The following is a 27,108-nucleotide window of genomic DNA, read 5'->3' on the forward strand; positions in this document are numbered from 1 at the left end:
TATCTAAGGATGCAAATGTACTGTGAATGTAATGTGAATCAAGAAAAGTGAAATGTTCCAGCATCTTGTTCCCGATGGTAAAAAAAATCAAATAAAAAATGTAAGAAAGGTAAAAATGTATGATTTATGGGTTACGTGAAAAACAAATTAGATGGACTCGAGCCATGGGTCTGCAGTTTACATCTATTTTATTTTCATCTTTACCAGCAAAACTTAAGCAATCATGAATATTGTGATTAGACATCTGTTTAGCCTTAAGGCGTCTGTTCCGGTCGGCCGAGGGAGATTGTGTTCAATGTATTTGATTAAGTGTCTGCTTGTGCGTCGGCCGGGTCAAGCGGTCCCCCGGAATTGATTCATACTGCGGATAAATATAACTGTGAGTACACTACACAGGATCGTGAAGAGAAGCCAACGCTCACGCTGAAGACTCCAGCAGCTCTGGTGTAACTTTGCACTCTTAACGATACTCAAAGAGAAGAGGTGGGGAGGAAAAAAAACAAACAATTGGAAACACAAGAGATGATAGAAGAAGAAGAAAAGTGTTCAGTTTCATTACAGCACAGGCCGAGAGTGAGGAACGCACAGTGTACATGCTCCATGTGTGTGGGTGGGAGGGTTTTCATGTCAAGAGCGCAAGAACAATTTGGTCTTGTGAATTTGGGAGCATGAGAGAGAGAGAGAGAGAGAGAGAGAGAGAGAGAGAGAGAGAGAGAGAGAGAGAGGTTCAATCACCACACATTTACATAATAATAGGGTGGTGTTTTTAATACCTCTTCCAGTTCTTCATGTTATATTACTTCTGTGCAACACGCAGCCTCACAGTTCCTCCCCGGCAGTTGACATTCTGAGAATAAAAAAAAAAATACCCCACAAGGCACGCGAGGGCTCCGGTGTTGGAGGATGGCAATGGCTCCTGGCACATATTGAAAGTTTAGGGTCCTCTGTACAATGCGCTCTATAAAAAGTGTTCTCTCTTCATCTCTCCGTGTTTGTTCCTGCCTGGTCAACGTCCCTCAGAGGCTCGGCTTGTATCTGCCAGCGGAAACAATGCTTTCAAGGCTGACTTCATTAGACGGACGCCCGGGAGGAAAAGCTTTTAAGGCTGCTTTAAAGGAAATGTGTCAGGTAACCTGGCACATGGTGTGTATGCGTTTGTGTGGGTGGGTTTACAGGCGTGGGTGGATGAGGGGGGGGGTTCATGGGCTAAGTTGTCATGTTTGGTTTCATCAACTACACGCTACATCTCAGACATTGTGGACTGTGAGATCTAGGGCTCTTTCAGAGGAGGCGCAGGAGGAGCAGGGGAGTAGTAGTGGCAGCAGGTGTAGGTGTAGGGGGTAGTAGGAGGAGTAGTAGTAGGACCAGATATAGGAGTAGGTATAGGAGTAGTTGTAGGAGTAGGTATAAGTGTAGGTATAAGAGTAGTAGGAGTAGTAGTAGGACCAGATATAGGAGTAGGTATAGGAGTAGTAGTATGAGTAGGTATAGGAGTAGTAGTAGGAGCAGGTATAGGAGTAGTAGTATGAGTAGGTATAGGAGTAGTAGTATTAGGAGCAGGTATAGGCGGTGCAGGCGGTGTTGGTTGCACTCGGCGGCCTCCAACAGCGGGTTGTCCATATTTCTGGGGTCAAGCGTGAACTTAATGCAGCTTAAAAAAATGACTGATGATTATATTAAATCCGATTATTCAGAGTCCAGTAAAATACAAAAATGGCGAAGCTTAAATAAAAGGTGTTGTATGCCAGAGGTGTCAACTAGCAGCTACATACCTCTAGTAGTTCCAGCTGCAACACTCTTTTCAAAAGTATACATTTTTAAATAATTTCTATTCCCATTTCCTCGTTAATTCCTGACCACCTTTGGGGGGAAAACATTGAAATCTTTTTTTGTGACATCTTGTTGTGCTGCTACCCGAAGACAGCAGCTTGCTGCCTGACGCCGCCGTTTTGGGTGAATGACGTCACGAGCGACCTGAGGTGGTAGTGGCTTTTAAAAAAAATAATATTTATAATAGTTACTCAAACCTGTCCAAAAAAACCTGTGGAAGCAACCACATGAGATAACCGTAATTTGAGGATGTGATCTTTAAAAAAAAATTATTATTATTATTTTTTTGAAAATTAATATTTGGGGCTAATTAAAAACCATCCGGGGCTTTAGCGTCCCTAGTGGCATAAGGACGCCACTGTTGTATGCCAACAATGAACCTATGACAGAAAACAGCACGTTCACATTCTTTCAGTCAGCAGTTCCTCTTTTGGCCACTAGGGGAGATAAAAACTCCCTGAAACACAAACCAGACCTCTCCACCTGCGCAGCTTGCTCTCACGCTCCCGGCCCCCCCCCCAAAACAAAAGCACCAGCTCTCCATCCTCCTCCTCTGGTACGGCAATCTATGTTCGCTGTACTGTGTGACACGTTCACTGAAACATGCACACGACCCTGTGCGCTGGGCCCGCGTTCAGGAGGGCCGGCCTCTGCCAAGCGCAACATGCCCGCGTGCACAAACAGGGTTTGTCAGCAGAGCGGCATGAGACAGATGTGAGCTGGGTCTGGACAAATGTATTCTTTTTCTTCAGAGGGAGGGAAGGCTCAGTGGGGCTGACTGCAGGGGATGGTTGCCCCACATCCCACCACCAGTGCAGAGGTGGGTGAGACATGTTTTGGGATAGAATGAGAGGGAGGTGGGGGGGGGGGGTTGAGAGAAGGGTTGACAGAAACAGATGTGGCTACCCCATCCCCCTCCCCTCCGCCTAAATAAGTCATGCTCCAAATCCTTTTATCTACACGTTCTAACAGGTACTAGTGAGTTCCCAGAGGAGGGATGTAGAATGAGAAAGACAGAGGGAGGAGAAGGAGGGTGCAAAAAAAAAAAAAAAGAGACGGAGATGGAGAAAGGGCTGTGCCCATCGCTGCTGCAAAAGGCTTAAGTGGGCTTTTCTCGAGCCGTGGTGTAATTCTGATCAAACCCCGCGGCTCTGATGCTCTCGTTGTTATTCACACTCGCACAGCGAGAGAGAAAGTACAGGAAGGTGATGAAATTGATTAAAAACACAGGTTAAGCGGAGACGGCGGCGCACTCGTTCCAACTATTACGAAAGAAAAGAGGCAGAAGAAGAAGTTTTCGCGGATTTCCAGCGGTACGAGCGCGTTATTTCCCTCGATCCGGCAGATACGATCTATAGGCTGTAATCAGGAGACTCTTTATGCTCCAGACAAAGACACAACCGCACACGGCAATTAAAATCATACTCCAAATTTGCATAATTCACACTTGATTCGACATAATCTCTTTCTTATGGAAAAAAAAAAAAAAGAAAAGCACAAACAACACTCACACACATGACACACACTAACGCTATGTGAACAGGAGCCACTGAGTGTGAAATGGATGCCCCCCCCCCCACCCACACACCCACCCAGTGATGTAGCCAGCTGGCAGTGGTCCCGGTCCCCCCCCCACCCTCCTCCCTCCTCTACCCTCCCCCCTCCATGCCACTGCTTCCCCAAAAACCCTGCATGCTTTGATATCAGCCCCCCCCCTCCCCCGGCTACCCAGACATCTGGAAGTTATTATTCAACAGAGCACGCCACAAAGCAGCCATTTCCATAATGAAACATCACATTTGGTTTCGGCGCCCCGGCTTTCCGCTCGCATACATGTTTGTTCAAACGCGCCGCGCCGCTCCCGACCTCTGACCCCACAACGTCTCGCTCCCTCTCTGACTGTTCGCCTCTGTGTTTGCGACGCTCCTCGGGTTCTCCCCGTTAGTTTGACATCGAGCGAGAGCGGCCCGTCGTTTGACTTTTCACCACATTGTTGGTTCACACTGAAGCTCGGTCGCAGCGCGCCGACCCGGCGGCTCATCTGGCTAGCTACGACAGCGCGAGAGCGAAGGCCGACTCTTTTCAGGGCCACGGAAACATGCCGGTACGGACTGTGTTGGATTCCGCTTCCCTGTTTGTCTCCATGATTGTATCACTGACTGTGAGCCTTCGTTTCTTCCTCTGGCCATGCACACCACAAAGAAAACACAGCTGAAAGGTTCTGCTTTTGAGTAGTTTGAAGTGCTCGCTCTCAAAATAACACCCTCTCTCATCAAAAATGTTAAACTATTAGAAAAGTAATTTAAACTAACCTCGCTGGCCTCTGGAAGGTTTTTTATTAATTATGTTTTCATCTCCTGCATCTCAAGTTCAGAGTGTATTTTGAGTTTTGATTAACTCTCATATCTGACTCGTGTGTGTGTGAGGGTGCTTGTCTGTGTATCTGGCTTAGCACTGCAATAAAGTTTAATGAAGTCCCAGAATTTGCATCTTTCTGTCAATTTCTCCCCCCTCACAAGCTAAACCACTATACACCGCTATGATAGCTGACATATCGTCCACTTTAAACTTGTTTCCAAGCGGTTACCTACTCGCACATCCAGCCCGTGCGGCGGCGCATTAGCATGCATCTGGAGTCGTGTTTGCGGCCACGTGATGAATGGATAGACACAACATTCGCTCTCCTTCATGCTGCGTTTTATACTCCACCGACTCCTGAGAAAAATATCCGTCTCTTCAGCTGCTACACGCTCCACTACGTCCACCAGCTAGTCGCCGATTTTTTTTCTTTCTTTCTCCTTCCTCTGGTTGCTGGGAGGTAGTCTGTGCAATGGGTTTTTAAGAGCTTCTTCACTGAGCGGCTACGATGAGAGCGGCGAGAGCGAATCGACGCTTTGAGGCTCTGTAGGACCGAGGGGGGACGCAGCCTTGTCACTGAAGAACGTCATCACGGACATATCGATTTTTTTACCCGCCTCGAGCGTTAGCGCTCACATCAATTACTTTCACACACAGCTTTGGCGCGCTACAGAACTTGAGCATGTTTCGAGGACGAGGAAGTCACGCCCAAAAACCAGGTTTGCTTCCTGAGTTTGGTGGATCCCTCGTCTGGTCCTCGTCCTGCATGACATGTCTAGGACTGCACCGTGTCAGTGACCCGTAATCATGTGTGTTTCTGCCGCCCAATCTCTATATTTGCTCATCAGGCGTTAGGCCCCGTGGTGCTGCAGTCCTCACCTGACCTCGGACGGCTCTTAAATGGAGGTGGAGGAGTCGGCGACCCCCGGGGCATCCGAGGCACAGGATGTTTTCCAATAACAGCTTACGGCTGAGGGGAATCATACTCTCCCCCTGTGGCAGTGTGATTCTATCACTTTGAGCCATGTGCCACTGCTACTCTCTCTCTCTCTCTCAAACCCCAAGGAGTTCTGACCTGATTCTCTGTTGCTATCACCCAGACCGCTGGAGAAAATTTGATAGGACGAAGAAACTCCGGCGTGATAATTGAAAAATTTGGTAGCATGATATTTTGTCCGCGCGCGTGCTCAAGTGCGAGGGAAACTCACCTCGTTTCCATTTCGCTGGAGCGTTGGCGGGTCAATTAGGGCCAGTTGCACCACGGTCTCCCAGACACGCGTGTGCTGGCCGCTCGCTGTCAGCTTGAACTGGACCGGCTCGTCCAGGCCGGCCGCCTCTCCCCGGGCGAAGACGGACCCGTCTGTCCGCACGCTGAAGATCGGGTCGCTGCTCTGGAAAACCACGGCGTCGTTCCCCATGCAGTCGTCGAACTTCACTGTGGACAAGAGAATTGCAAAACGATTTAATGCGGTGTCCATTGAAGCCTGTCGTTCCTCGTCACGAAGCGGCTGAATCAAACACACAGGGCTCGGTGGAGGAAACACACAGCAGAGGGATGGAGACGGTTACCATCGACCCCAGTGAACACAGATATCAAAGCCAATGCAGAAATAAGCGTTCTTTCCGCTGGCCAGCAGGAGGCGACTCCTCCGGAGGAAGAAATCAGATTGTATAGAAGAAATTACTCTATTTCTCACTTGATTTATTCCCTCAGTAAACATGCGTTTATGTCTCAATCTCTAGTTTCAAGTCTTCTTCAATACAGCGTGATGCTCATTTCGTAAATGATGGTCCTCTTCGCATAAAGCAGGAGAGGCTTTTGGGGGCGGGGCTACCCAAGATTGTTGTATCGTAGTGTAATGGCACCAATGTTAATTCAATGTGTGTTTTTCTTGAACAAGGAAAAGACCCTTGAGGATCGTCCTCTCCAGCTGTTTGTGGTCTTTACACAGACTTTGTTGGAGGTATACAAAAACAGAATATCTCGTCATAAACTGCTCCAATTAAACAGCTGTGATCTTAATATCAGTAAAACTGTTGACCTTTAAAAGGAAATGTAGAGCACAAAGATAACTAAATAATATCCGTAGGCAAACATTCAAATTGCCATTATTTCGCATGAACAGTATATTTATATCCATGAATAAAACAAACAAGCGCTACTCTCCTGTCAAGAACTATTGATTCCACGAGTGTTGTGGCATTTTAACTGCACTGTGCTTCTCCTCCTTGACTGACACAACGCTATGCTTTTAGCTTTTAATCTGAAGGCCAAATTGCTGTATTTCTCGTCTTCCTCCGGTTATCTCTGGCAGCCAAACTCAGCTCTCAGCCATGAGGTCACCACGATTGCGGTCCCGTCCTCCTCTTTGCTAAACTTTGTGTTTACACTGAGATGAGATAAACTGGAGACGCACGAGAACCTCAAACACTCTGCGCAGCCCTCGACGTGTCACATCGCTATTTTGCCGTGAAATATATATATTTAGGCCGGAGGGGGATCTTCTAAAAAAAAAAAAGGGGCTCGTCAATGTGCCTGAGGAAACTTAAAACCATTTATGCAGTCACGCTAAACAAGTCAGCGCTCATAACAAGTCTGCAGGGGATTGTCTTGCTGCACCCAGAAGGGAAGGCGTATGTGTAATATCACACAGTATATATTGACAAGTCAGATCAATTTTATTTGGATTTACACAACATATGTCTCTAACTCCCACACCAAAAGGTGTTGAATGAATGTTTCACAATATTATGCGCATACACAAGATAGACTTCATGCGAAGCCTTATTGTGTGAACAACAAAGGTTGTTTTAATTAATATCCAACAAAGACGAACCATATACAGAAATATTTAAACCAGGGCTGCAATGGGAGAGAGAGAGAGAGAGAGAGAGAGAGAGAGAGAGAGAGAGAGAGAGAGAGAGAGAGAGAGAGAGAGAGAGAAATACTTTCAAACTGAAAATTAAATGAACCAAAATAGCAATTTGTGAGGAACGGCACTGAATGAAACCATCAAAGCGTCTGAACGCTGGGCACAAACTATCGGAAACGCTGGTTAATACGCAGCAAATGAGCTTAAAACGTTGATCGGTCCTTATCCACTTCCTTCATAGCGGAACATTTGGTACCACAAAGAAATATTTCTAACAAGAACACAGACAGAAGTAATCAGAGGGCAGGAGAGAGTTTCGGTTCTCCTGGTGGACCTGAAGTACTTTTCCCCTTCGCAGGAAGACGGCGCCGTATGGTATCAGCTTGGCGTGCAGCGTTCGGTCCTCTCGTGTCTGATCTCTTGTGGGACTCAAGAGTTCACGAGAAGACGAGTCGCAGACCAGAGGAACCCGTATTGGCATCCCGTCCCTCATCTCCTTCCTCCTTTCCTCTCGGGGATTACGATGTCTAGACGGCACGTCGTGGCAGACCCTGAAGCTGAAGGCCGTAACTCACCCGCCGTATCTTCTCTCCGCCCGCGACAGCTGGGACGAGGCTTCCATTACAGAGACTAAACCGCCAAGGAAATCCGGCTCTCTTTTTTTTTTGGGTTCCCGTCTGGCCCCTACATCTGTCTCGCGATCGAGTCAGGGCCCAAAAAAAGAAGCGAGATGTCCAGACAGCCACTCAGAGGCCAGTCAGAGGGGACGGCTCTTCAGCGGAGGAAGTGCTGCCCGAGTGGGGAGACGGGACGGGCGAGATGGATCGCATCAATCCAGAAGACAGAGGAAGAGCGTCTGCTCTTCATCAAATAGTTTCTCTCTTTGTGTCGCTGAACATCTCCACCACAAACAAACCACTAAAAAGTCTGCTTGCTATTTGTCTCCTCTTTCCTTTTTGTTTTTGTCTAATCCCATCTCATTTCTTTCATTGTTATTTTTTTTTGCAGATTCTGATTAGATTTGGAAGCTTGTGTGTGTGTGTGTGTGTGTGTGTGTGTGTGTGTGTGTGTGTGTGTGGGAGGAGGGGGGGGGGCAATAACAAAGACGGCAGTTGGCAAACGTGTCTGTGTACAAACAGAGTTTTGGAAGGCTGCCTGATTATAATGACAAAAAGAAAAATCAGAAATCTAACTCAAAGCATGCTTTATTGTGTTTCCAAGTCTTCATATCTGCAAACAGTGAACCAGTGGGGAGAAGAAGCAGCGCGCAGCAGGTGGTTGGTTGTCTCTCCTCTCGTCGGCTGGTATGTTGTCTCGTGTCTCTCTACTATATGTTGTGTGTCTGTCTATCTATATGTTGTGTGTTTATCAACGACGAACTGCCGATTTCAATCCCAAGTTGTTTGTGGAAGATGTCTTCTCCTTCTTCCAGAGGTATCGGTCTGCGGTAAGCACTTCAGGAGAAGTTCATCATTTTAGTATTTTAGCATCACAATCTGTCCCAGGGACCATTTTGCTAGCTTCACCCTTCCTTACGGTCCGAGGACGCCACAACAACAAAAGGTCAGACGGACCGACAACAGAGGGACGGAGCAGCGACGCTATACTGAGAGGGATTTACTGCTCTGGAGATCCACTTTGATTTGACTTTGTTTAGCTTACTCAGTGAGGCTTACTGCTAAATCGCCGCGCCGTCATCCTCGTCGTCATCCTCGCCATTGCAGTGCACAGGTGGTGGTTGCTCAGTAATGACCTCCCAAGCACCTTGGATGAAAGGATGAAGCGGCACAGCTGGCGGTTTTTAGATACAACGTGCGAGCGGCCCCTTAAGCCAGAATCTCTGTTTTGCTGATTTAGTATGCCCCAAAAAAAAACAACCAGAAAATCGGCAAAAGCCCAAATTGATTGAGCCAATAAACGAGGTAAGTAGCAGCGTGCACTATAGGGGTGTAATCGGCTCCCGCGTGTGTTGATGTAGGCATTTATTCTCTATGATTGCCTGCATGTCTCGACAGCGACAGGCTGAACTAACTGCACCAATACCCACACACAAATGGAGTGACAGGCTGCGCAAAGAGTACCCAGAGGGTCTTGTTCTTGCACCAATTAAAGAAAAAGAAAAAGACAGTGCCAATTTTACCCCTCAATCAACACACACAGACACACACAGACACAGACACAAACCTCCGATAGCTCCTGTTTCACTCAGTTGGGTCGATAGCGCTATAAGAGAGATTATAAAACCGGCCGACAACAGAGCGGCGAGGCCCAACGGCACAGTGCTGCACATTAACAAGTCGTCTAAAGCGGTGGGGCCCAGGTTGAACATTGATCTGGCAAATAACACAGACGCCGCGGCGTGCCAAGTAGCCGGCACTTCGCCACTGTCTAGTCAATGTGAGCGATCACACACACCCAGAAATGGAAGAAATGCCACCGGGCGATGTGCGCTCCCACACGAGGAGGACATTCATATTCAGTGATTTCTTAATCACCATTTGCTTGGAAGGTGGTGAAATGGGGGTTTCAAGTGTTGCTTGGATAATATCACACCCCCTGAAAAGGCATTTTTCCCGTCTTCCCGTCACCCTGGCTTTTCCAATTAAAGTTCTCCTTCTCCCCTCCAAAACGAGACAAGGACAAGGAGGAGAGCGACGCTGAAAAGAGCTGTGACCTTGCTGCCGTGTTCACTGGACAACCTGACAGGAAGTAGGTGACAAGTGTTGAAAGGGAAGGGAGAAGGGGATGCATACAATGGACAGAGTGAGAAAGAGAGAGAGAGAGAGAGAGAGAGAAAGCTGAGGAGTGATGGGGAGAAGGTGAGAGAAGAGGGGGGGAGAAAGGACGAGCAGAGAGAGAGAGATTGATTAAAGATGGCGAATGTGTGGAGTTGGGCAATCAGAGAGACAGCGAAATGAATGAAAGGCCATTAAAGGAGGAGAGAAAGGGATGAGGTGAAAGACGCTCATAGGCAGATTGCGGTTGCGAAAGCGGAGATCTCCAGAGGCGGCGCGGTTTATAGCTGTAGCCGTTTGGATCGCTCACAGTATGGTGCAGTGCATGCATCAGATGTCACCCCGCCCTACAAAGAGGTGAAGAAACCACTCTCGCCCGTCCCGGCGTCTGCTACAATCAGGCCCATTGAGGACAAGGGAGCAGGAAGTAGAAAGAGGAGGATGAAGATGAGGAGGAGCAGAGAGGGGACGGGGGAGATGTTGAGGTGGAGGCTGGGGAGGGCAGCGGATGGAGGGATGGATGGAGGAGGGGGGGAGGAAGGCTGGCAATGGGATCCTGGCTGAGTGAACTGGCTCTCTCTCACTCGGCCACATTGCAGTGGACGGGATGCTCAGATGCCTGTTTAAACAGGTTAATTGGGCCGGCCTCCCGAGAGATGGCGACAGATGGATAGATGGATAGAACGGGTGGAGGAGAGGAAGAGACGGCAGGATAGAGCGACAAAGGGAGAGCGATGGAGCCCAGAGAGAGATGGGAGAACGGGGCGGGATGAAGCGGGCGGACGGCGAGAGACGAGCATGGCCGCGGATCAGAAGCAACGCGGGGGAGCAAGCGGTCTAATCAGAGCGGAGCTCCGCGGTGGGCCGGGGCCTCGATGCCGGCGCCGAACAGAGCCAGGTCCACGGCTCGCCACTGATGGACTATGAAGGCGGGCAAACTAGTGAGGGAAGGGGCGTTTAAAGCCACGTTAAAGTCCCATCAGGGAGCTGCTTCATTGAAGCCAGTCACGGGGAAAAAAGCGCTGGTCCCTCCAAAGCTTTCTGTTCAAACGCTCGATGGCAGTGACCAGCTCATATTACACACACATTACACACGTTACACACACATTACACACATAGTGAGAAGGGAACACGCAGTGGACAAAGAGCCGCTTCAAACTCGGCGCGACCGCCCAGAAATAGAGAGCGTGGAGCCGGCACATCAAACCAAATGTGTGTTCTGAAATCCTTTTCGTTCAAAGGGAGCAGAGGTTGCACGGAGTACGAATGTATTATGTATGACACAAAACTAAAAAGGTCCTCGTTAGTCAAATGCGCGTCAAAGGAAAGCTGCTGCAACAGTTCAACTTTTCAATCCAGAGCACAGCGAGTCAATTATCAGACCGTTTTGTGATTTGAGTTCTTTTTTTTCTGTCCATGTGCACGAGAGGAAATGAGAGAACCGCTGTGAGCCGACAACAACTCAGTCACCACAACTTAAGAGGAGGACGACGAGCTGATGGGTTTACTTTGACTGGTTCCCACGGAGAATTATGGGATGGCTGACGCTGATCACAGCCTCACATCGTGAGAGACAGAGAGAGGCGTTGTTTGGAGGGGAGGAGGGAGAGAGAGAGGGACGGAGAGAGAGAGAGGGAGGAGAGAGAGAGAGGGAGAGAGAGGGAGAGAGAGAGAGAGATGGTGAGAGAGAGAGGGAGAGAGAGAGGGAGATAGAGAGAAGGAGCGAGAGAGAGAGAGAGAGGGGACCCAAGGAGAGAAAGAGCGACAGAGAGAGGGAGAGGGGGAGAGAGATTGAGAGAGAGAGGGACTGATGGAGAGAGAGAGAGAGAGAGAGAGAGAGAGAGAGAGAGAGAGAAAGAGAGAGAGAGAGGAAGGAAGAAAGAGAGGAAGAGGAAGAGAGGGAAAGAGCAGAAGATGGAGAGGAAGAGAGATAGAGAATAGGAATGGTAAAGAGAGAGAGAGTAATGAAGAGAGAGAGAGGGGGGGAGAAAGAGAGGGAGCGAGGGAGAGAGCGAGAGGGAGCGAGAGAGAAAGAGTGAGGAAGAGATGGAGGATGCAGAATATGGAGGAGAGAGAGAGAAAGGGAGTGATAGAAAGGGAGAGATTAATGGGGAGAGAGAGAAAGCGAGGGAGAGAGAGGGGGATAAAGAGAGAGAGCAAGGGAGATAGAGAGAGATAGAGAAAGGGAGATAGAGAGAGAGATGGAGAGAGTGGGAAAGAAAGAAAGAGAGCGAGCGAGAGAGCGCGGCAAAGGAAGAAGGTTGTTCGTGGCATACGCTGAATGTTGGCTGTGAATGGGAATGAGGTGAAAAAAAAGTGCTATCTCATTAACTTTTTAAAATAATGTTTTCATTCTGGGCACGAGTAGGTTGTTGTTTTGAATTTCGATTACGTAACAACTTTGTTGTTTCCTGGATTCATTTCCTCTAAAAAAAAAAATGTGCCCGGTCTTGCTTATCCAGCAACACTGCTGCTCTGCTGCAGAGGACAGCGCAGCACGCCGTGCATTAGAAGAGCGTCCTGCGTGTGGACGCACGATAAATTAAGCAGCTTTACCCTGTGAAGCATTCGACATGAGGCTGCACATACAGAGAGAGAGAACTTATGACTCCAAAACACCTCTCCTGGTTTTTATGGAATATCTTACGGGTTATTACTACATACGATACTTGTAAATTTGAACCGAATGAATGAGAGAAAGAGAAGGGCTTGAGGCTAAAAACTACTTATAGCAGCATGTTGCTTTCATTTGACATCTTTATATATATATATATATATTCAGACTGACTCCAAGTGAAGTAACTTATAAATTGCAATATAAAGTCAAATTTCTCTCATTTAAAAAGCACTGAAAATGGTGTTTGGCACTTTACAGGAAAAACTTTATTCCTATGAAAATGTTCACACTACACAACTTACGTAAAAACAAATTAATGTGCCTACCTGAGCATTTAGCTTGGCCGTGCTCTGTTGGATGGCTAATCAAGGGGCTGCTGCCGCAGCTCTGGCTGAGCGGTCTTGGACGGGGGTCGGCTGGAGCTAACAGGCTGGCTGATCTCAGAGCTGCTGGAGACTTGGCCAGCACACAGTTGGCGGTTAACAGACTTAATTATTTTTTGTCTGTACACCTACTTTGAGCTGCAGCTTTCAGATGTGTGTGTGTGTGTGTGTGTGTCAGTTGTCCAAACGTTCTGCTCCGTGAAGCTGAGAAAGCAACACCAGTACTCAGTTTAGAGGAGCAAGTGAGGCGGTAAAGGATGTTTTTCATTCGTTTTTCATCTGGTTTTTCGACATTTCCTTGGCGGCTGAAAGGCGTCAAAATGAGTGTTTTCTTTCTCCAACTCTTCCCTACAGTATAGTATAGAGCTCTCTTTTGAAATGTAGTAAATGTACTTCAACATGGACTCCAGGCCTCTGACCGGCTGCATCGCCGCCTGCGTGGCAGCTGCACCGCCCTCCGCCATACGGCTCTATGAAGGGAAGTTAAAAGCGGCTCATTACCAGGATAGTGCTGCCATCCGTGGACTTCTGCTCTCAACAGGGCAGGAAGAAGGCCAAACAGGACGATCAGGAACCTAAATGAAACACAAACTGATCCATCCGGTCCTGCACCACCAACTCAGACTTTCACTGCCAACTAATGCAACTAATTAATGTGCACACAAAGCAAAGAACTTGAACGAAACTGTGTAGTCGACAGGATAGAAGGAAAAAAACAGACAGTCAATAATTGAGCAAAGCCGGGAAATATCTCAGTAATATATTCATTTAAACATCGTTAGCTCTTCCAATGCGTTAGCCGTAGTTTGGACTGTTAGCGCTGTTCAAGTGCAGCCATGTTGAGAGCCATGGAGAGGCAGTTGACAATGCTCCCGATCTCATATGTTGCAAATTATTTCGCTCGAAAATCAGCAATGCACGAGGACACGTGCACATTCATACACATGTTTGCAGACAACACAATAGCATTGTTTTTGAGTGATCAGCATCTCTCTAATGACTGATTAGTATTCCTCTAAACAAGCACAGAGGTGCTTGATTGGCATTCATCAATTCTCAGCCATCTCTCCCAGCGAGGCGAGAGTGTTGCCTGAGCTGGTTTCAGGCCTCCAAAACAATCACAGTGTGTTACTTCCTGCATGACTCCAAACGCCTGTGACCATGACTAACATGATGCTTCCATGAAAAGTGACTCATCAGACTAACTATTCCACATATCAGGATGTGGCTCCATGTTCAGCTTATTTAAAAACCAAATCCACTCTTGTTCGCTTCATTTGGCGTTGTATTTTATATGAATTTAAACCCCCTACCCGTATTCTTCTTCTGCAGCATTGTGTGTTTGTGGTGAGACATGAAAGAAAGGAGGAGAGACAGAAAGAGAGCGAAAGAGAGGGGGAGAGAAAATCATGTCTTTTGGCAATTAGGGCTGGCTTTAGTGGTGATTAGGAGAGAAAGCAGAGAGAGAGAGAGAGAGAGAGAGAGAGAGAGAGAGAGAGAGAGAGAGAGAGAGAGAGAGAGAGAGATCAGGCAGAATGAAGCCTCTCCCAGGATGAGAAAAGCCCCTTTGTAGAAGAAGAAGAGGAGGAAATAAAAGCAGTATGAAAGTAAGCACAAACTTCCCCAACTTTCTGTACAGCAGCGGTCTGTGCAGCAAGTTTAGTTGCTCTGGAACAATCACACACACACACACTCACACACACACGGTTAACACAGTCAAAAGGTATTTACCCGGCAAACCACAGCTCGTATCCCTACGCTCCTCGCGTTCCCTCTCAGCAGCCATTTGGCCTTTTACCCTGCCTCCCTCTCCCTGTGGCTATAAGGAGGAAAACACAACAACTCCAAAGCGTTCTGGTGGTTGCGGTTCAAAGAGTTTTCTGGATCGATACAAATCCAATGGCAGATTTCAAACGTACAGTACACCTCAAACCTGGACCCCGGACTTTGAATCACTACTCCAGCTGTAACGCCGAAAACACTGCAACCAGAGATCTGATGCAGCCCGACCAGGACGAGGTCAGCGTGTGTGTGTGTGTGTGTGTGTGTGTGTGTGTGTGGGGTGTGTTTGCGTTCTGGCGTCTGCAGGACTGCTTGTAGTTCTTGGGGCATGAGAGAATACGCTGGAGGTGGTGTTGATGGAGGCTGGAGAAAGACTGAGGAAGGGGGTCTGGTCTCTGACGGTGCACAGTTTACTCTGAGAGGGATCGCTGCCGTCAGCAATTTGCATCACGCCGGGCTCTGCAGGATCTGGGTTTGCTTTCGTGCATTCTAATTGCGCTAACCTTATTCCACCCCTTTTGTCGGTCCGGTCCACCCGCTGAGGGCCACCAGCAACTTGTTTTCAGACAGCAATCTCAAGGTCAGCGCATCGACGTGTGTGTCCGTGCTTTTCCTCGGCGGCGGTTATGTCCATTAATCTCTCCGGGGGAGTCCTCCCCCCGTCCCCATCCGCTACACCAACCACTGCATGGCTTTATAGTCACACTGGAAACCAGAAGGATGAATGAAGATACAGCAGTGTATATAAAAAGGCAGCTTAGTACAGGTCATCACAAACAAAGGCTTCAACTTTGCCTTTATTTCACTGTTTGCCTGCAAGCATCAAGTATGCGTGTTGTAAAGAAAAATAAATGATTTTCATATTGTTTTCTCTTGCTTCCCCTAGGAAGCAAACAGCACAAAATTGCTTTCCCCATCATGCTGGAGGAAATACAGGCGGTATTTCTCAAATCTAATCAACATCTCTCCATCAAAACTTGAAGAAAAGGTTCTGTTTTTCCAATTGCAGGGGTCAGAGCACGAAGCAGAGAATTCCCTCTAGCCTTTAAACCGCGGAAAAACATACATGCAATTACACAATCTGGATGGAGGACAAGGAATGTGTTGTTGTTTTTTCAGTCGTAAGAGGTTATATCGCTTCTTCCCCCCGCCCCCGAAAGATAGCCATCAGGCTGTGATCCCTGAAATCTCGGAGCTGATGGTGGACTACGAGAGGCTGAACCGTGCAATTAGCGGGTCTGAAGTTTCAGTGAGATAGGAGCTGAGCGGAAAGTTCAGCAAAGGGCCGAATCGATGACACGAGGAGGAACACTGGAAACACAACGGAGCGGTAATTATCAACGGTGACCGTCGAACTCCAACACCACCAAGTGAATGATCCATAGACTTCTGTTTTTTAACACATTACCCTTCGTATTGATTTTTTACGCCTTGCAGTTAGATCTGGATGAAAAAGATGACCGCCCCTGTGATAAATAACACTTCATAAGGCTCGTAAACTCCTGAAACGTCAGTTGTTTTCCGTCACTGTTAATGACCGGAGATGCAGTCGGCTGCTCTTCTTCCTCGCCGTAACATGGAGATCACATTACCCATGATGCCTCTTGACTTCGGTGGGTTGTACCAACACGGACTCATCATAGCTGGATGGGAACCGGTGACCGTCATTTCAACTCAATTCTATGTTAATAAAGGTTTACACTCAAATTGCAATTTTTTTATCAAGTTGCTAATGGAAAATGTATTATTTTAATAATAAATAACACATACATATGCACATAAATACAGACATATATACATTTCGATATACACATACATGTAAATATACATACTGTACATTCATACTTGCATATATGTGTATAGATAAATACCTAAATATACAGTATATCTGTATATCTTGTTTTCTTTTACGCACTTTAGCTCTTCAGTCCTGATCAAAGCTGACTCACATCACTTGAAGCTGTTCATCAGATTTCAGGCTCTTCTCCAAGGCCACAATAGGCTTTATCCACAACCTTTCTTCACAAAAGCAGTTATACTCCTCAAGACCTGTAAACCCACTTGAATTCATACCTCTTAATGCAGTACGGTACTCAACATGTACAGTGTGTGTGTGTGTGTGTGTGTAGGGGCGATCATCCGGCAGTATATACAGCAATGCGTGTTATGAACCTCCGAGCTGGAACATAGTGTCATTGAGCAAGCTAAAGGAGAAACGTTAGTCACTGATGATTACTAACAACATCTTCCTGAGGGCATCTGTGTCATTATGAGTGTGAGAACATGATGTTTTCCTATTATGTAGCAGCCCTGAACCTTCTCGTGGGCTGAATGAGCGGCCTTTACAGAGCCGTGACAGATGGGTGTTAAAACTGTCAGCTAAATGTTTCTGAGGGCTCACAGGCAATAACAGGGCACGGCCCAAAGGACGGCAGAGCTGAGCAGTTTTAGTATGTTTACGTGTGCACATGAATGCATTTGTGTGTGCGCACACAAACACACTCACACACGGGTTGAACGGTCCAAATATGTCTCCTGTGGGTTAAAGTGTGAAATACGGGAACGCTTTGCTGCAACTGTTGATAAGGTGCACACCGATATGACGGGCATGTCAGGTAACACCTAAACACTCGCAAACACCCTCATAAACACACACACACACACACACACACACACACACGCACACACGCACACGCACACAGAATCACAGGAGCCGGCGGCTGAAGGAGGCTGGCAGAGAAGGTCTCCCAGAGGTACAAACAAAGACAGCAGCCTAACAGCTCACCCTCTTCACTACACCCCCCCCCACACTTTCCTCCCTCCCCCGTCTCCCCCCGTCCCCCTACCACCTCATAAGAAAAACAGAAAAATTCCAGTACACACAAAAAAAACACATATGCTTGGCAAACGAATGCACATGTATTACAGTTTTTTTCCGATTGCTAAACGACAGTGGGCACAACTGGAGTCACATGTGCAAAACTCGACCAACAGTCTGCACTACCAACAGTCACCTGAGCTGAACAGTTCACGTCACCTGCAAAACTCATTCCAAGCAACACAACTCTTAACACATGGCTCAAAACACGCTCAGTGCAGCCAAACACTGTGCACAACCCTCACTGAGATGACACACACTGTCACTCAGAACACACTGAGAGGACAAACACGAGCATCAAACACCAATACAGAAAATACAAACTGTTCATCTTACAGTTTGAACTATTTCAGTGACTTCATGCAAAGTCATATTTCCTTCAAAGAAAAGAGTAACATTCTTTCCAAAATGAGTCTTTCTGAACTCTACCTATTTATACTGTAATATATATATATATATATGTGTGTGTGTGTGTGTGTGTGTGTGTGTGTGTGTGTGTGTGTGTGTGTGTGTGTGTGTTCACTAACAAGTCTAAAACAAGACACCTGCTTAGCCTTCCAGCTGAAATTGCAATCAGCAGTGTTTGAAAGGCACACGACTGAAATCTCTTCCGTTTTGAATGTGTGGTTCACAGTTTTGACAGCAGTGTGTTAGCGTTTGAACAAAGTGCTGTAAATCCACAGTGTTGTGCAGGTTGTGGTTAACGTCATGGGATAAGTGTGTAGAGTTTTGAAAACTGTGTTCAAGCAATGAGAAACGAACTAGAGTTTGGTCCACATGAACTGCTGCTGTGCAGACTGTAGTGAGAGTTTTGCACGTGTGACTCCAGTTGTGCCCGCTGCCGTTTAGCAATCGGAAAAAAACTGTATTTGTCAGACTGTCAGATGCGGCGGTAACTTCCACTGCAGCTAATTGTTGTGCAATCTAGCGGGAGAAGGCCCTGCAGCGCTAATCGGAGGGGCCATGCCGAGTGTGTGGACGTGAGGGCTTCCACGAGAGGAGCGGCGAGTGTGTGTGTGTGTTGGTGCGAGGGGATACGCGCATAAATAAGCACATGGGTATCAGTGTGAGTTTAGCGTGTGTGTGAGAGGCTCATGGTATGGGTTTGTGTGTACGGGGCGAAATAAATTAGCGGCGCTAGCAGGTTGCTCTGACAAGTCCCGTTAATGAGAACATCCTCCAGAGCCTTTTGGGCCGGCGAGAGAAACCAGAGGCCGTGATCATCTGTTCAGCCTGGAAGACGGCGTGGAGGGAGGGAGGCTGCAGAACGGCGAAAAAAAGCGCTGCACAATTAGACCATGCCATCTGCAGGAGAGGTGCTTATGTCTAGTTGGAACCGTGAGAGGTGGAAAAGGGAAGAGGAGAAATTACTGGGGTTTTTTTCGCCGCAGAAAAAGACGACCCAGAGGAAAACGGAGTAAAGTTTTGACGTCGACGTATTTTTTTCGCTGGGACATCTGCGCACAGTGCGCTCATGATATTAAAATTTCTTATGGCACTTGGAAGTCAGAACGCCCCGAGGCGAACATGCTTTAGTGATGTACGGCATTGTAGCAATGTCAAACATTGCCAAAGGCGTGTGTTGTCCCCGTAGGATGTGTGACAGCTCCATTTGAGTGAAGCGGAGGCAAAACATTGGATGACAAAGCCATAATGTCGCATTGAAAGTCTGGAACGCCAAAGAATACATTACTCAGTGTCCGGTGATTTACATACTGTGTGTGAGTGCACATGCTGCTCAGTGTCTATGCATATCTGTGTGTGCTGCACATCATCTGGAGTTAGACACACACACACACACACATACGCACTGGTGATAAGTTGCCAATTTGGCCAGAGTTGACTCATCTGCACCTGGCTTAGTCGAGACGACGCCAACTGGCTCCTCGTGAGTTGGTAAAAATCACAAACCAAGTCGAGGGGTTTAGAAATGCATGAGGCGCTCCGCCGTGGAGCATTACCATGATTCATCTTCACAAAACTGCGAAAGCTTGTGATAATCGCTTTAGCTAATCCTCGCACGCTTCAGGCAAACAAGCGTGGAGAGAGTGAAGGGGTGGTTCTTTAACCCCCCGAGGGGGGTGAACCCGGGTGATGAGGGGGGAAAACTGAAGGGTCAGGGTGGGAGTACCGCGTTTGTACTGCGCTACATGTCACCTACAGTCCTCTCACAAGTGCATCCAATCGGCAGGATGTTAAATCACAAGCGTGGCAACTGGCCATTTGGATTGAATCGTGCATTCGGGATGTGAAGTGGAAGAAATCAAAGGACACGTTGCCACGAGGCGCTTTGGGGTTCAGCGTTTCTTGGACAGAATCAATTGTGTGCGGCCAAAACGCATACCTGCTGTACATATGCATTATATTCAGCACCCACTGTGTGTGTTTTTTTTGCTTTTATGGATGGAGCCTCCCATAAAAAGCGTTTCCCACGGCCCTATACTTGTAAAGCAGGAGTGACAAACACACATATTGAATCTGTTTGCATAGCTTCATTGCTCTGGCTGGATCCGTGCACGCTAGCGTCTGTTTCCAGACACATTCGTCATTATCCATCACTTCTTTTGACACGCGGGCTGCCTCTCATTCTCAGCTCTGCGTGGTTGCAAAGCCTCACCTGTGCTGCTTCTATTCCTAGACGTCGGATGCCTCCAGTAGAGCGAAAGCACAAAGCCTCACACCCAGACTGACACTTTCCTGGGATATGGCCTATAGACATGGCCACAGGATCACCTCATTAGCATCAGAGGGTGCTCTGCTCCCTGACAAGTGAGACTTCACTGCACTGCTCACACGAAATAATGAGCAAATATAACCTCTAATGGCTAAATATAGGTAACCGTGGCCTCGAGAGACGCGCGGCGGAAACCGAACACTGCGAGAGAGGTGTCTCGGGCCTCCAGAAGTTTCCGCCGCGGCGTGGGCGTGAGGAGTGCACAAAGTAAACAAAAGACTTTAAGAGGAGGAAGTGATAGTTGAACAGTGTTTGATGAGCGCTCTTAGCCTGTAGCTACAGCGCATTAGGCACAGATGAGCCCCAGCCAGCTCCCACACTGTTAATGCGGAACACATTACAATGGCACAATGAGTTATGATTGCCATTAAATAGCAAATGATTCAGACTTCACCGCTAGATTTAAAGGGCTGCGCCTGCTGTGCCCTGTCCTTTCTCCTTCCTGCCCACGCTTACTCCAATGACACTCCGGCGACAATCACTCGGCGGGAATCGCCTCACCTCGCCTGTGCGCTGTTTTTTCGCGCTTTTGTGAGCGCACATCGAGTAGAGTGCGCTTCCTTTTTTGATGTCTCTCTGCTCGTGCACCTTTTGGCGTCACTCTGAATGGTGGGAACCTTGAGCAGTGAAGTGCATGATTGCATTGACTGTGTGAGAAACACAAACACACCACATTAGTTTGAAAGACTGGCGCCTTCTCGCAGAGCTCATCAGTCTTTCTTTTCCCACTTAGGTGAGGCGCAGCGGCCTTTCTCCTTGAAACATCCCAATTCATTTTCTCTCTGTGCTTCTTTCAGGGCGAGCGGGAGTCCAAATAATGGCACCGTGCACTTTTTGATAAACCACAAGGGAGCAGTAGACGGGTGACTAGTGGGGAGAGAGGAGGAGGAGGAGACGAACAGGGGTATAGAATCACGGACGGGGGAACCTGTCTTTGGAGTGGACTCTCTTCCCTCGCCCACATGATCCATCTCTCCCTCCGGGGCTGCAAGGCTAGCTGGGAAATGAATGAGAGGCAGAGCGTGGGCAGACGTTAACGCTAAGATAATGACGGCGTTTTGTCAGCCCTGGCCTGAAGCTCCATCTCTTGGCACACGGAAGAGGAGGGAGACGCCAGGACAGCATGATGGAAGAGAGGCTTCCGTGGATGTGAGCTCACAGTGCCGAGCGAGCGTTTCTCAAGTCTCCAGACGTCTGCCGCGGACAGGACAGAAGAGCATTTGATGCGGGCGTTTGATTACTGCAAACACAGCTAACAGGCTAAGAGAGCTTTCACACTGTGTCGAGAGTGTCAGCGGTCAGAAACCTCATCCGCCTCTCTCCATCCACACCGCGGCTCGGCGGAGCTGCGAGCAATTATGGCGAAGGGAAAAGTTTCCCCTTCTGAGAGCATTATCTGAGAAGTGTGAGAGGTACGAGGGATTTCTGTTCTAGGGTGTGAACTCCAGTGAACTGGCCTTGACCGGCGTGGGGGTGGAGAAATGAGGAAGAGACCTGCATTTGGTTTATGACGCTGCGATTCAAACTGTGCAAAGTTAACCAAATGAAACCATCAAAGCAAGGACTGGTACTAATTATCAGTGCTGTTTAACATCAGAAGAACAAACAAACACACACACTGCAAGCACTAAATGTGCTCTCCACGGGTTAGACCGAGCCTCATTTATTTTAAGTCCTGCTGGAACTTGATTTGTGGCTGCGAACGCCCGCGCTGTGCATCAGATACACGGCAGATGCTTATTTACGACTAAACCAGTAAAGACAACACTTAGTGGTACAGTCACGCAAACCGGGAGGAGCGGGGTACCAGAAGAACCGATGGGCTGGGAGGAAAAATCATAAAGTGCAAAGCTTTGAAAGCAGATAATTAGATCTGTGACAACAGAGCACAATAACAGTGTCAGCGGGGATGGAAAAGCCCGCGTTGCATGAGACAACGGCACAATGCGCCCGTCTGAACGGCTCTAATATACATCCCATTTCCACGACTGAGTCATATTTCGCATAACGTGAAGCCGCTAATACGAGTGACGATGCAGAGATGGAGAAAGGTTTTTATCGTTCGATAAATCAGGTTGTTGTTTTTTTTCCTTCTCGTGGCAAATCTCTCCCCGAGTCACTCGGCTGCGCTGGCTCTGTCACAGCCGATCACCGGCTGAACAACAGCACAGTGAGAGACAAAAGTCTCGTCAGTGCCTCATTAGGCTGCTCATTAGGAAGCCGGCTGTATATTCAAACATTCTCCAAGCCTGACCATTCGAGTCAAGGCGAAGTCATCTCTCTCTCTCTCTCTCTCGCTCGCTGAGGCCTCGAGGTCAGTGGGATGCGTCATTATTAGTTCCGTTACATTTTCTCTGACTGGTTCGGACCCGGCGACCCGACCCCCGGGGTCGGACAGCCTCGGGCCCCGTCTGGCCGTCTAATCTCCCCTCTTCTGACATCTGACTCTGCTTCGTCTTGATGCTGTGAATCCGTCCCATTCATTAGGTCACATGCCCCCCGCCTGCAGGGTCCTGCCAGTATAATTGAGACTGAACCACGCAGTTCCATCATTCAACTGCCAGCACTTGTTTTTTTTTTGCTTTTCATGGATTCATGGAACAGTGCAATGAGTCACTGAGGGATGTTTTGAACTACAGTAGAGCCAGTTGGAGCATTTGTGTGGCTGTTTGAAATGAAATGAATCGCACATCAATACTGCATACTTTACACCACTTCAAAGACATATTGACAACTGTCAATCACAGGCGCATCTGGTCCGACAGTGTTTATGTCTGGTGGGTCGGGTCCCAGATCTCGAGTGCTCCAGTATTGGCTGCGGTCGAGGGAGGACGTCTGCTTCTGCCAGAACAAGTTCTCTCTCCTCCGTTTGGCAGCCACCTGCCTGGCAGCCACGTGAGTCAGCATATAAACTCCCCTCCACATATCTCTCTCCAAAAAAAACAATTTTGGACACATCACGTTCACTCTAAACAGTAGACATATTGCATCTTACTGCCACCATGATTTCTTCACTCGCCCTGGCAGATGTTTGTTGCCTTAAAACACAACATTTGTGTCTTTGTGTGTGCATCTGTTTTGGTTGAGCCAAATCAATGCATATGATCAGCTTCAGTGGGCCTTGGCATCGATTCTGCAAGTCTGTGAACACTACTGGAGGGATGCGCACCATTCTTCCCGAAAAATCAACACCTCATTAAGCACATGATGGTGGTGGCTGGTGTCAGCAGTGGACTACTGGAAGAGCACCCCAATGGGCTTTTTATAGTTTTCTCTACTGGAAGGGCACCCCAATGGGCTCTTCATAGAGTTTTCTCTACTGGAAGGGCACCCCAATGGGCTTTTTTTTTATTTTATAGTTTTCTCTACTGGAAGGGCACCCCAATGGGCTCTTCGTAGAGTTTTCTACATTGTAAAAGCCCCCCAGTTTTCTCTACTAGAAGGGCACCCATATGAGCTCTTCATAGAGTTTTCTCTACTGGAAGGGCACCCCAATGGGCTCTTTGTAGAGTTTTCTACATTGGAAAAGCACATAATGTTTTCTCCACTGGCAGGCCACCCCAGGGAGTACTTCATGTTGATCTAGCATCCAATACATCTCAACATTCATTTACCCCTGCTGCCCTCTATGGAAACATCTGCATTTGTAATGCTTAGTTCTCCACTCAATTTGTTTGGGTTTTCCTTCAATTTGTTCCCTATCTGTTTACAGAGAAGGAAAGATAACAAACACTGAAACTAATTCTTTGCAAATCCGTATTGATTGGACATTGGAAATGGAAAAAGTGCCTGACAACAAGTTTAATAAATAGTAATCAAAGAGATATGTTAGTTTGGTTCCCTTCATTTCCCTGCCAGAACATGGGAGGCAGGTTCAAATTGGGAGGAAGATGAACAGTGACGTTGTTTGCAGGACAAATAAATCTCAAGAAGCATCAACTCGGCCCATATCATCTCCTATTGGTGCGTTGACTATTTAGCGGAAACCAGTTGCAAAGTGAGGGACACCAGCAGGAGGCAGCAGTGCAACAGGAGGTGTGGATGGAATTAAAAGGGCCGCAGGTGAGGAAGGATTGTGTGTGTTTCATGCCCCGAGTTGCAGACATTTACCGTTTCCTAGGTTTTTCTTTTCTGCCCGCTGTTGTATTTGAAAGTTCTTTTCTTGCAGTGCATTGAACTAAAACGTGAGGCTTTGCATTCACTGGAAAGTTTGATTCTTTTGAAGTATAGCGTTGTATGAGGTATTTATACATAGTTGGTGTATTACCTTAAGTGAACGGCGGTTGACATGCATCTAATTTTAGAGAAGCAGACACATGAGTCGCAGCACAGCAGCAGAGGAAAGTACTGATGTCGCAAACTAAATAATGGAGGCAGCGGTAGACCGGCAACCCCACTGCGTTTTGTGAGGTGAAGCGATATGGTTCGACAAAGTATATCGTATGTATTACAGTGGATACAATGGCTTCAGTTCCTTGTCAAAAACCAGCAAAAATATTCTAGAAATAGTGAAACTGAAATGTGTTGCTGACGTCCCCCGTCCACAGCAGTGTCTGTAGGTGAAAAACTGACTATAGATACCTCATACTTCCTCACCTCTAGAGAGCCAATCCATGCCCTTTTAAGCAGAAAATATGAAGAATGACCCATTCTTTAAATATATACGTTTTTAATTGTGGGCACCATTTTCGCTTGTGGCTTCAAACTGCTCTGGGAGGTTACTGCACTCCATATAAGATGAAAAGCCCTTTGCCACTGCAGTCCATTATAAATCAAATTACATTACCAAACCAAGTCCCCAGTCACATTGAATTGGGTTTTCACACTTAAATGGTATTATTAAATAACGAAATAAAGAGCTGCAGAAGCCTAATTTGTGTGCTCGTTTGTTTTTGTGTATTCTGCTCGCTTAATCTGTTATTTCCCTTCACAGTGGGTTTGAGCGGTGGTGCACACTTAGAGACATAATGAGTGCATCTTTGTGCCATAATTACTGGGTGCAAAAGGAACAACAACCCGTTGACACAGCGGAAGATGAGATTCCATGTGAAGGATGAGATTCCACGCAAAAAAGACCAGTACAGAAACACACACACTTAAGAGACCAGCACACACACACACTGGGAGCGGTGAGTAAAATCGTCTTTCATGCGATCATCGATCTGTCCACTCAGCTGCTTCGCAGCCGGACAGAAGGTGAAAACAGCACTTTTGTTTATGCCGCCGTAAATGTTGAGCTTGTGTGGCCAGAAAACGGGAGGACAGAAGGCCACGTCGATATCAGCCAAATGGCTATGTCTTGTTATAGTCCAGGGTGTGTGTGTGTGTGTGTGTGTGTGTGTGTGTTTGAGAGACAGCAGACAATAGGCCTCGACTACTCAATGGAAGTGCTGGAGGGAAAATGAGGTGAGTAGCAAAATCTAATTGATACGGCTCAAAACAGGATTAGCGAATGCGGCTCAATTACCAAATGAAGATCTAGCGATCTGTTGTAGGAGAAAAAGGTAAGCTGTGCTTCTATTTGGCTGATGCTGTTTTATTTTTTGCCCCGTGGGCATACTATATTTAGTAAACAGTGCAGTCACCTCTCGAAGAAAAAAAAAAAGCCTTCATTCACTCTGTGTTCGCCAGTTGAAGGAAGAAAGATGCTTCTGCACGCAGGGTTCAAATGATCCGCTCACAGCGAAGGCTGGAGGGAGGAATGGAGAGAATACACTGTTGGAATCAGGTTGAAATGTGTTAAAATATCACTTACGTATGTACAGAAATGTGGGTGGTGGACAATTAATGGATGAAAGAGTTACATATTAAGTGAGAACTGGGGGTAGAAAATAGAATCCGTCACCATCTCACGAGAGTTATCTTTCATGCAAAGTCAGGCAATGTTCACTTAACACACAATAAAGAAAAGTGTATTACAGTGACACATGACCAGCCTATTGTCAAGTGTAGGCGTCAATTCTTAAAGATAATGTTCATGTTTTAGGGGGAGAAAAGAAAGATCGACTGGCTTGAGATGGAGGATTATTTGACACTGGCCCTTTAACACGGATCGCACGTTAATTAAAAAGTCTTCAATAAGCAAGAACAAAGAACGAAGAGTGAAACCACGCGCAATCCTGAGCCCAGCGCTCTCATCCACATCGAATGTGATGCCATGGCCGGCACCATGGAGACCACGTTGCTTAGCAGCAATCCAATCTTAAGTACCAATTACCACAAAAATTTGGACGACGGTCCCAGCGGAGCTCTTCTCTGGGAGTGAGAACTCACCTGTTCCCACAAACACACAGCGAGCGAGGCAACAATAAGTAGCTGTGGAGGGATCTGCCTGTTAGTCAGCTGCCGTTGCCCCTGATGGAGCAGCGACGGGATGTTGCCTGCAGGGGGGAAGGAAGACGATCCCTCCGAGCTGCTCGGGAACACTCTGCGACTCAGAATAGAGCCGTCACTGACAACAACCTGCTGGACGCCGCCGCACATCGGGAACAGAATCAAACTGCTCTCGCTGTCTGGTACAAATAGAGGCTGATAAATAAAGAATGAGACCAGGTGAAGGCTCTTGTAAAAGCTGGACTGCAGACCGCGGGGTGGAAAGGGCATAAGGAATGGGAGTGTGAGGGTTGAGTGTGCTCACACCGCCGGGGAAAAGAGGCACAAGGTGCAAAAGTCCAATACTATGGGAGTCAAGGGAGTGCACATTTAATTTCATGGTAATAACGCAGGGATTTCCCTTCCGCGTGCTCTTATCCCTGTGTCGACCCGCTGATGAGCCAGTTAAAGGGAAGGTAAGGCGAGTCGGCTTTGCGTAATCTGGATCTATTAAAGCCAATCTATATTATCATTAACAATGCCTCGCTCCCGCCGGCATTAGAATGCGTCGCCACATCTCGACTGAGCCCTTGTGATCGAATCTCC

At 47.5% G+C, this 27,108-nt stretch overlaps 1 protein-coding gene across 4 annotated transcripts in view; it reads right to left on the reverse strand.

Moving 5' to 3' along the window:
• The window catches only part of LOC137801033 (cadherin-4-like), a 218,264-nt gene that overhangs the window by 59,734 nt on the left and 131,422 nt on the right, over nt 1-27,108 (reverse strand). For 3 of the 4 annotated variants that reach the window (XM_068598427.1, XM_068598429.1, XM_068598428.1), the window contains one exon: nt 5,397-5,623. In XM_068598427.1, coding sequence (XP_068454528.1) covers nt 5,397-5,623 — 227 coding nt within the window. Of the gene's footprint in view, nt 1-5,396; nt 5,624-15,081; nt 15,138-27,108 lie in introns of those variants that run through there. The other variant, XM_068598430.1, reaches the window with a different exon arrangement.

Source organism: Clinocottus analis, unplaced genomic scaffold (assembly GCF_023055335.1).
Source record: "Clinocottus analis isolate CAN_PGR_092001 unplaced genomic scaffold, fCliAna1.0.p SCAF_4, whole genome shotgun sequence".
Classification (NCBI taxonomy): domain Eukaryota; kingdom Metazoa; phylum Chordata; class Actinopteri; order Perciformes; family Cottidae; genus Clinocottus; species Clinocottus analis.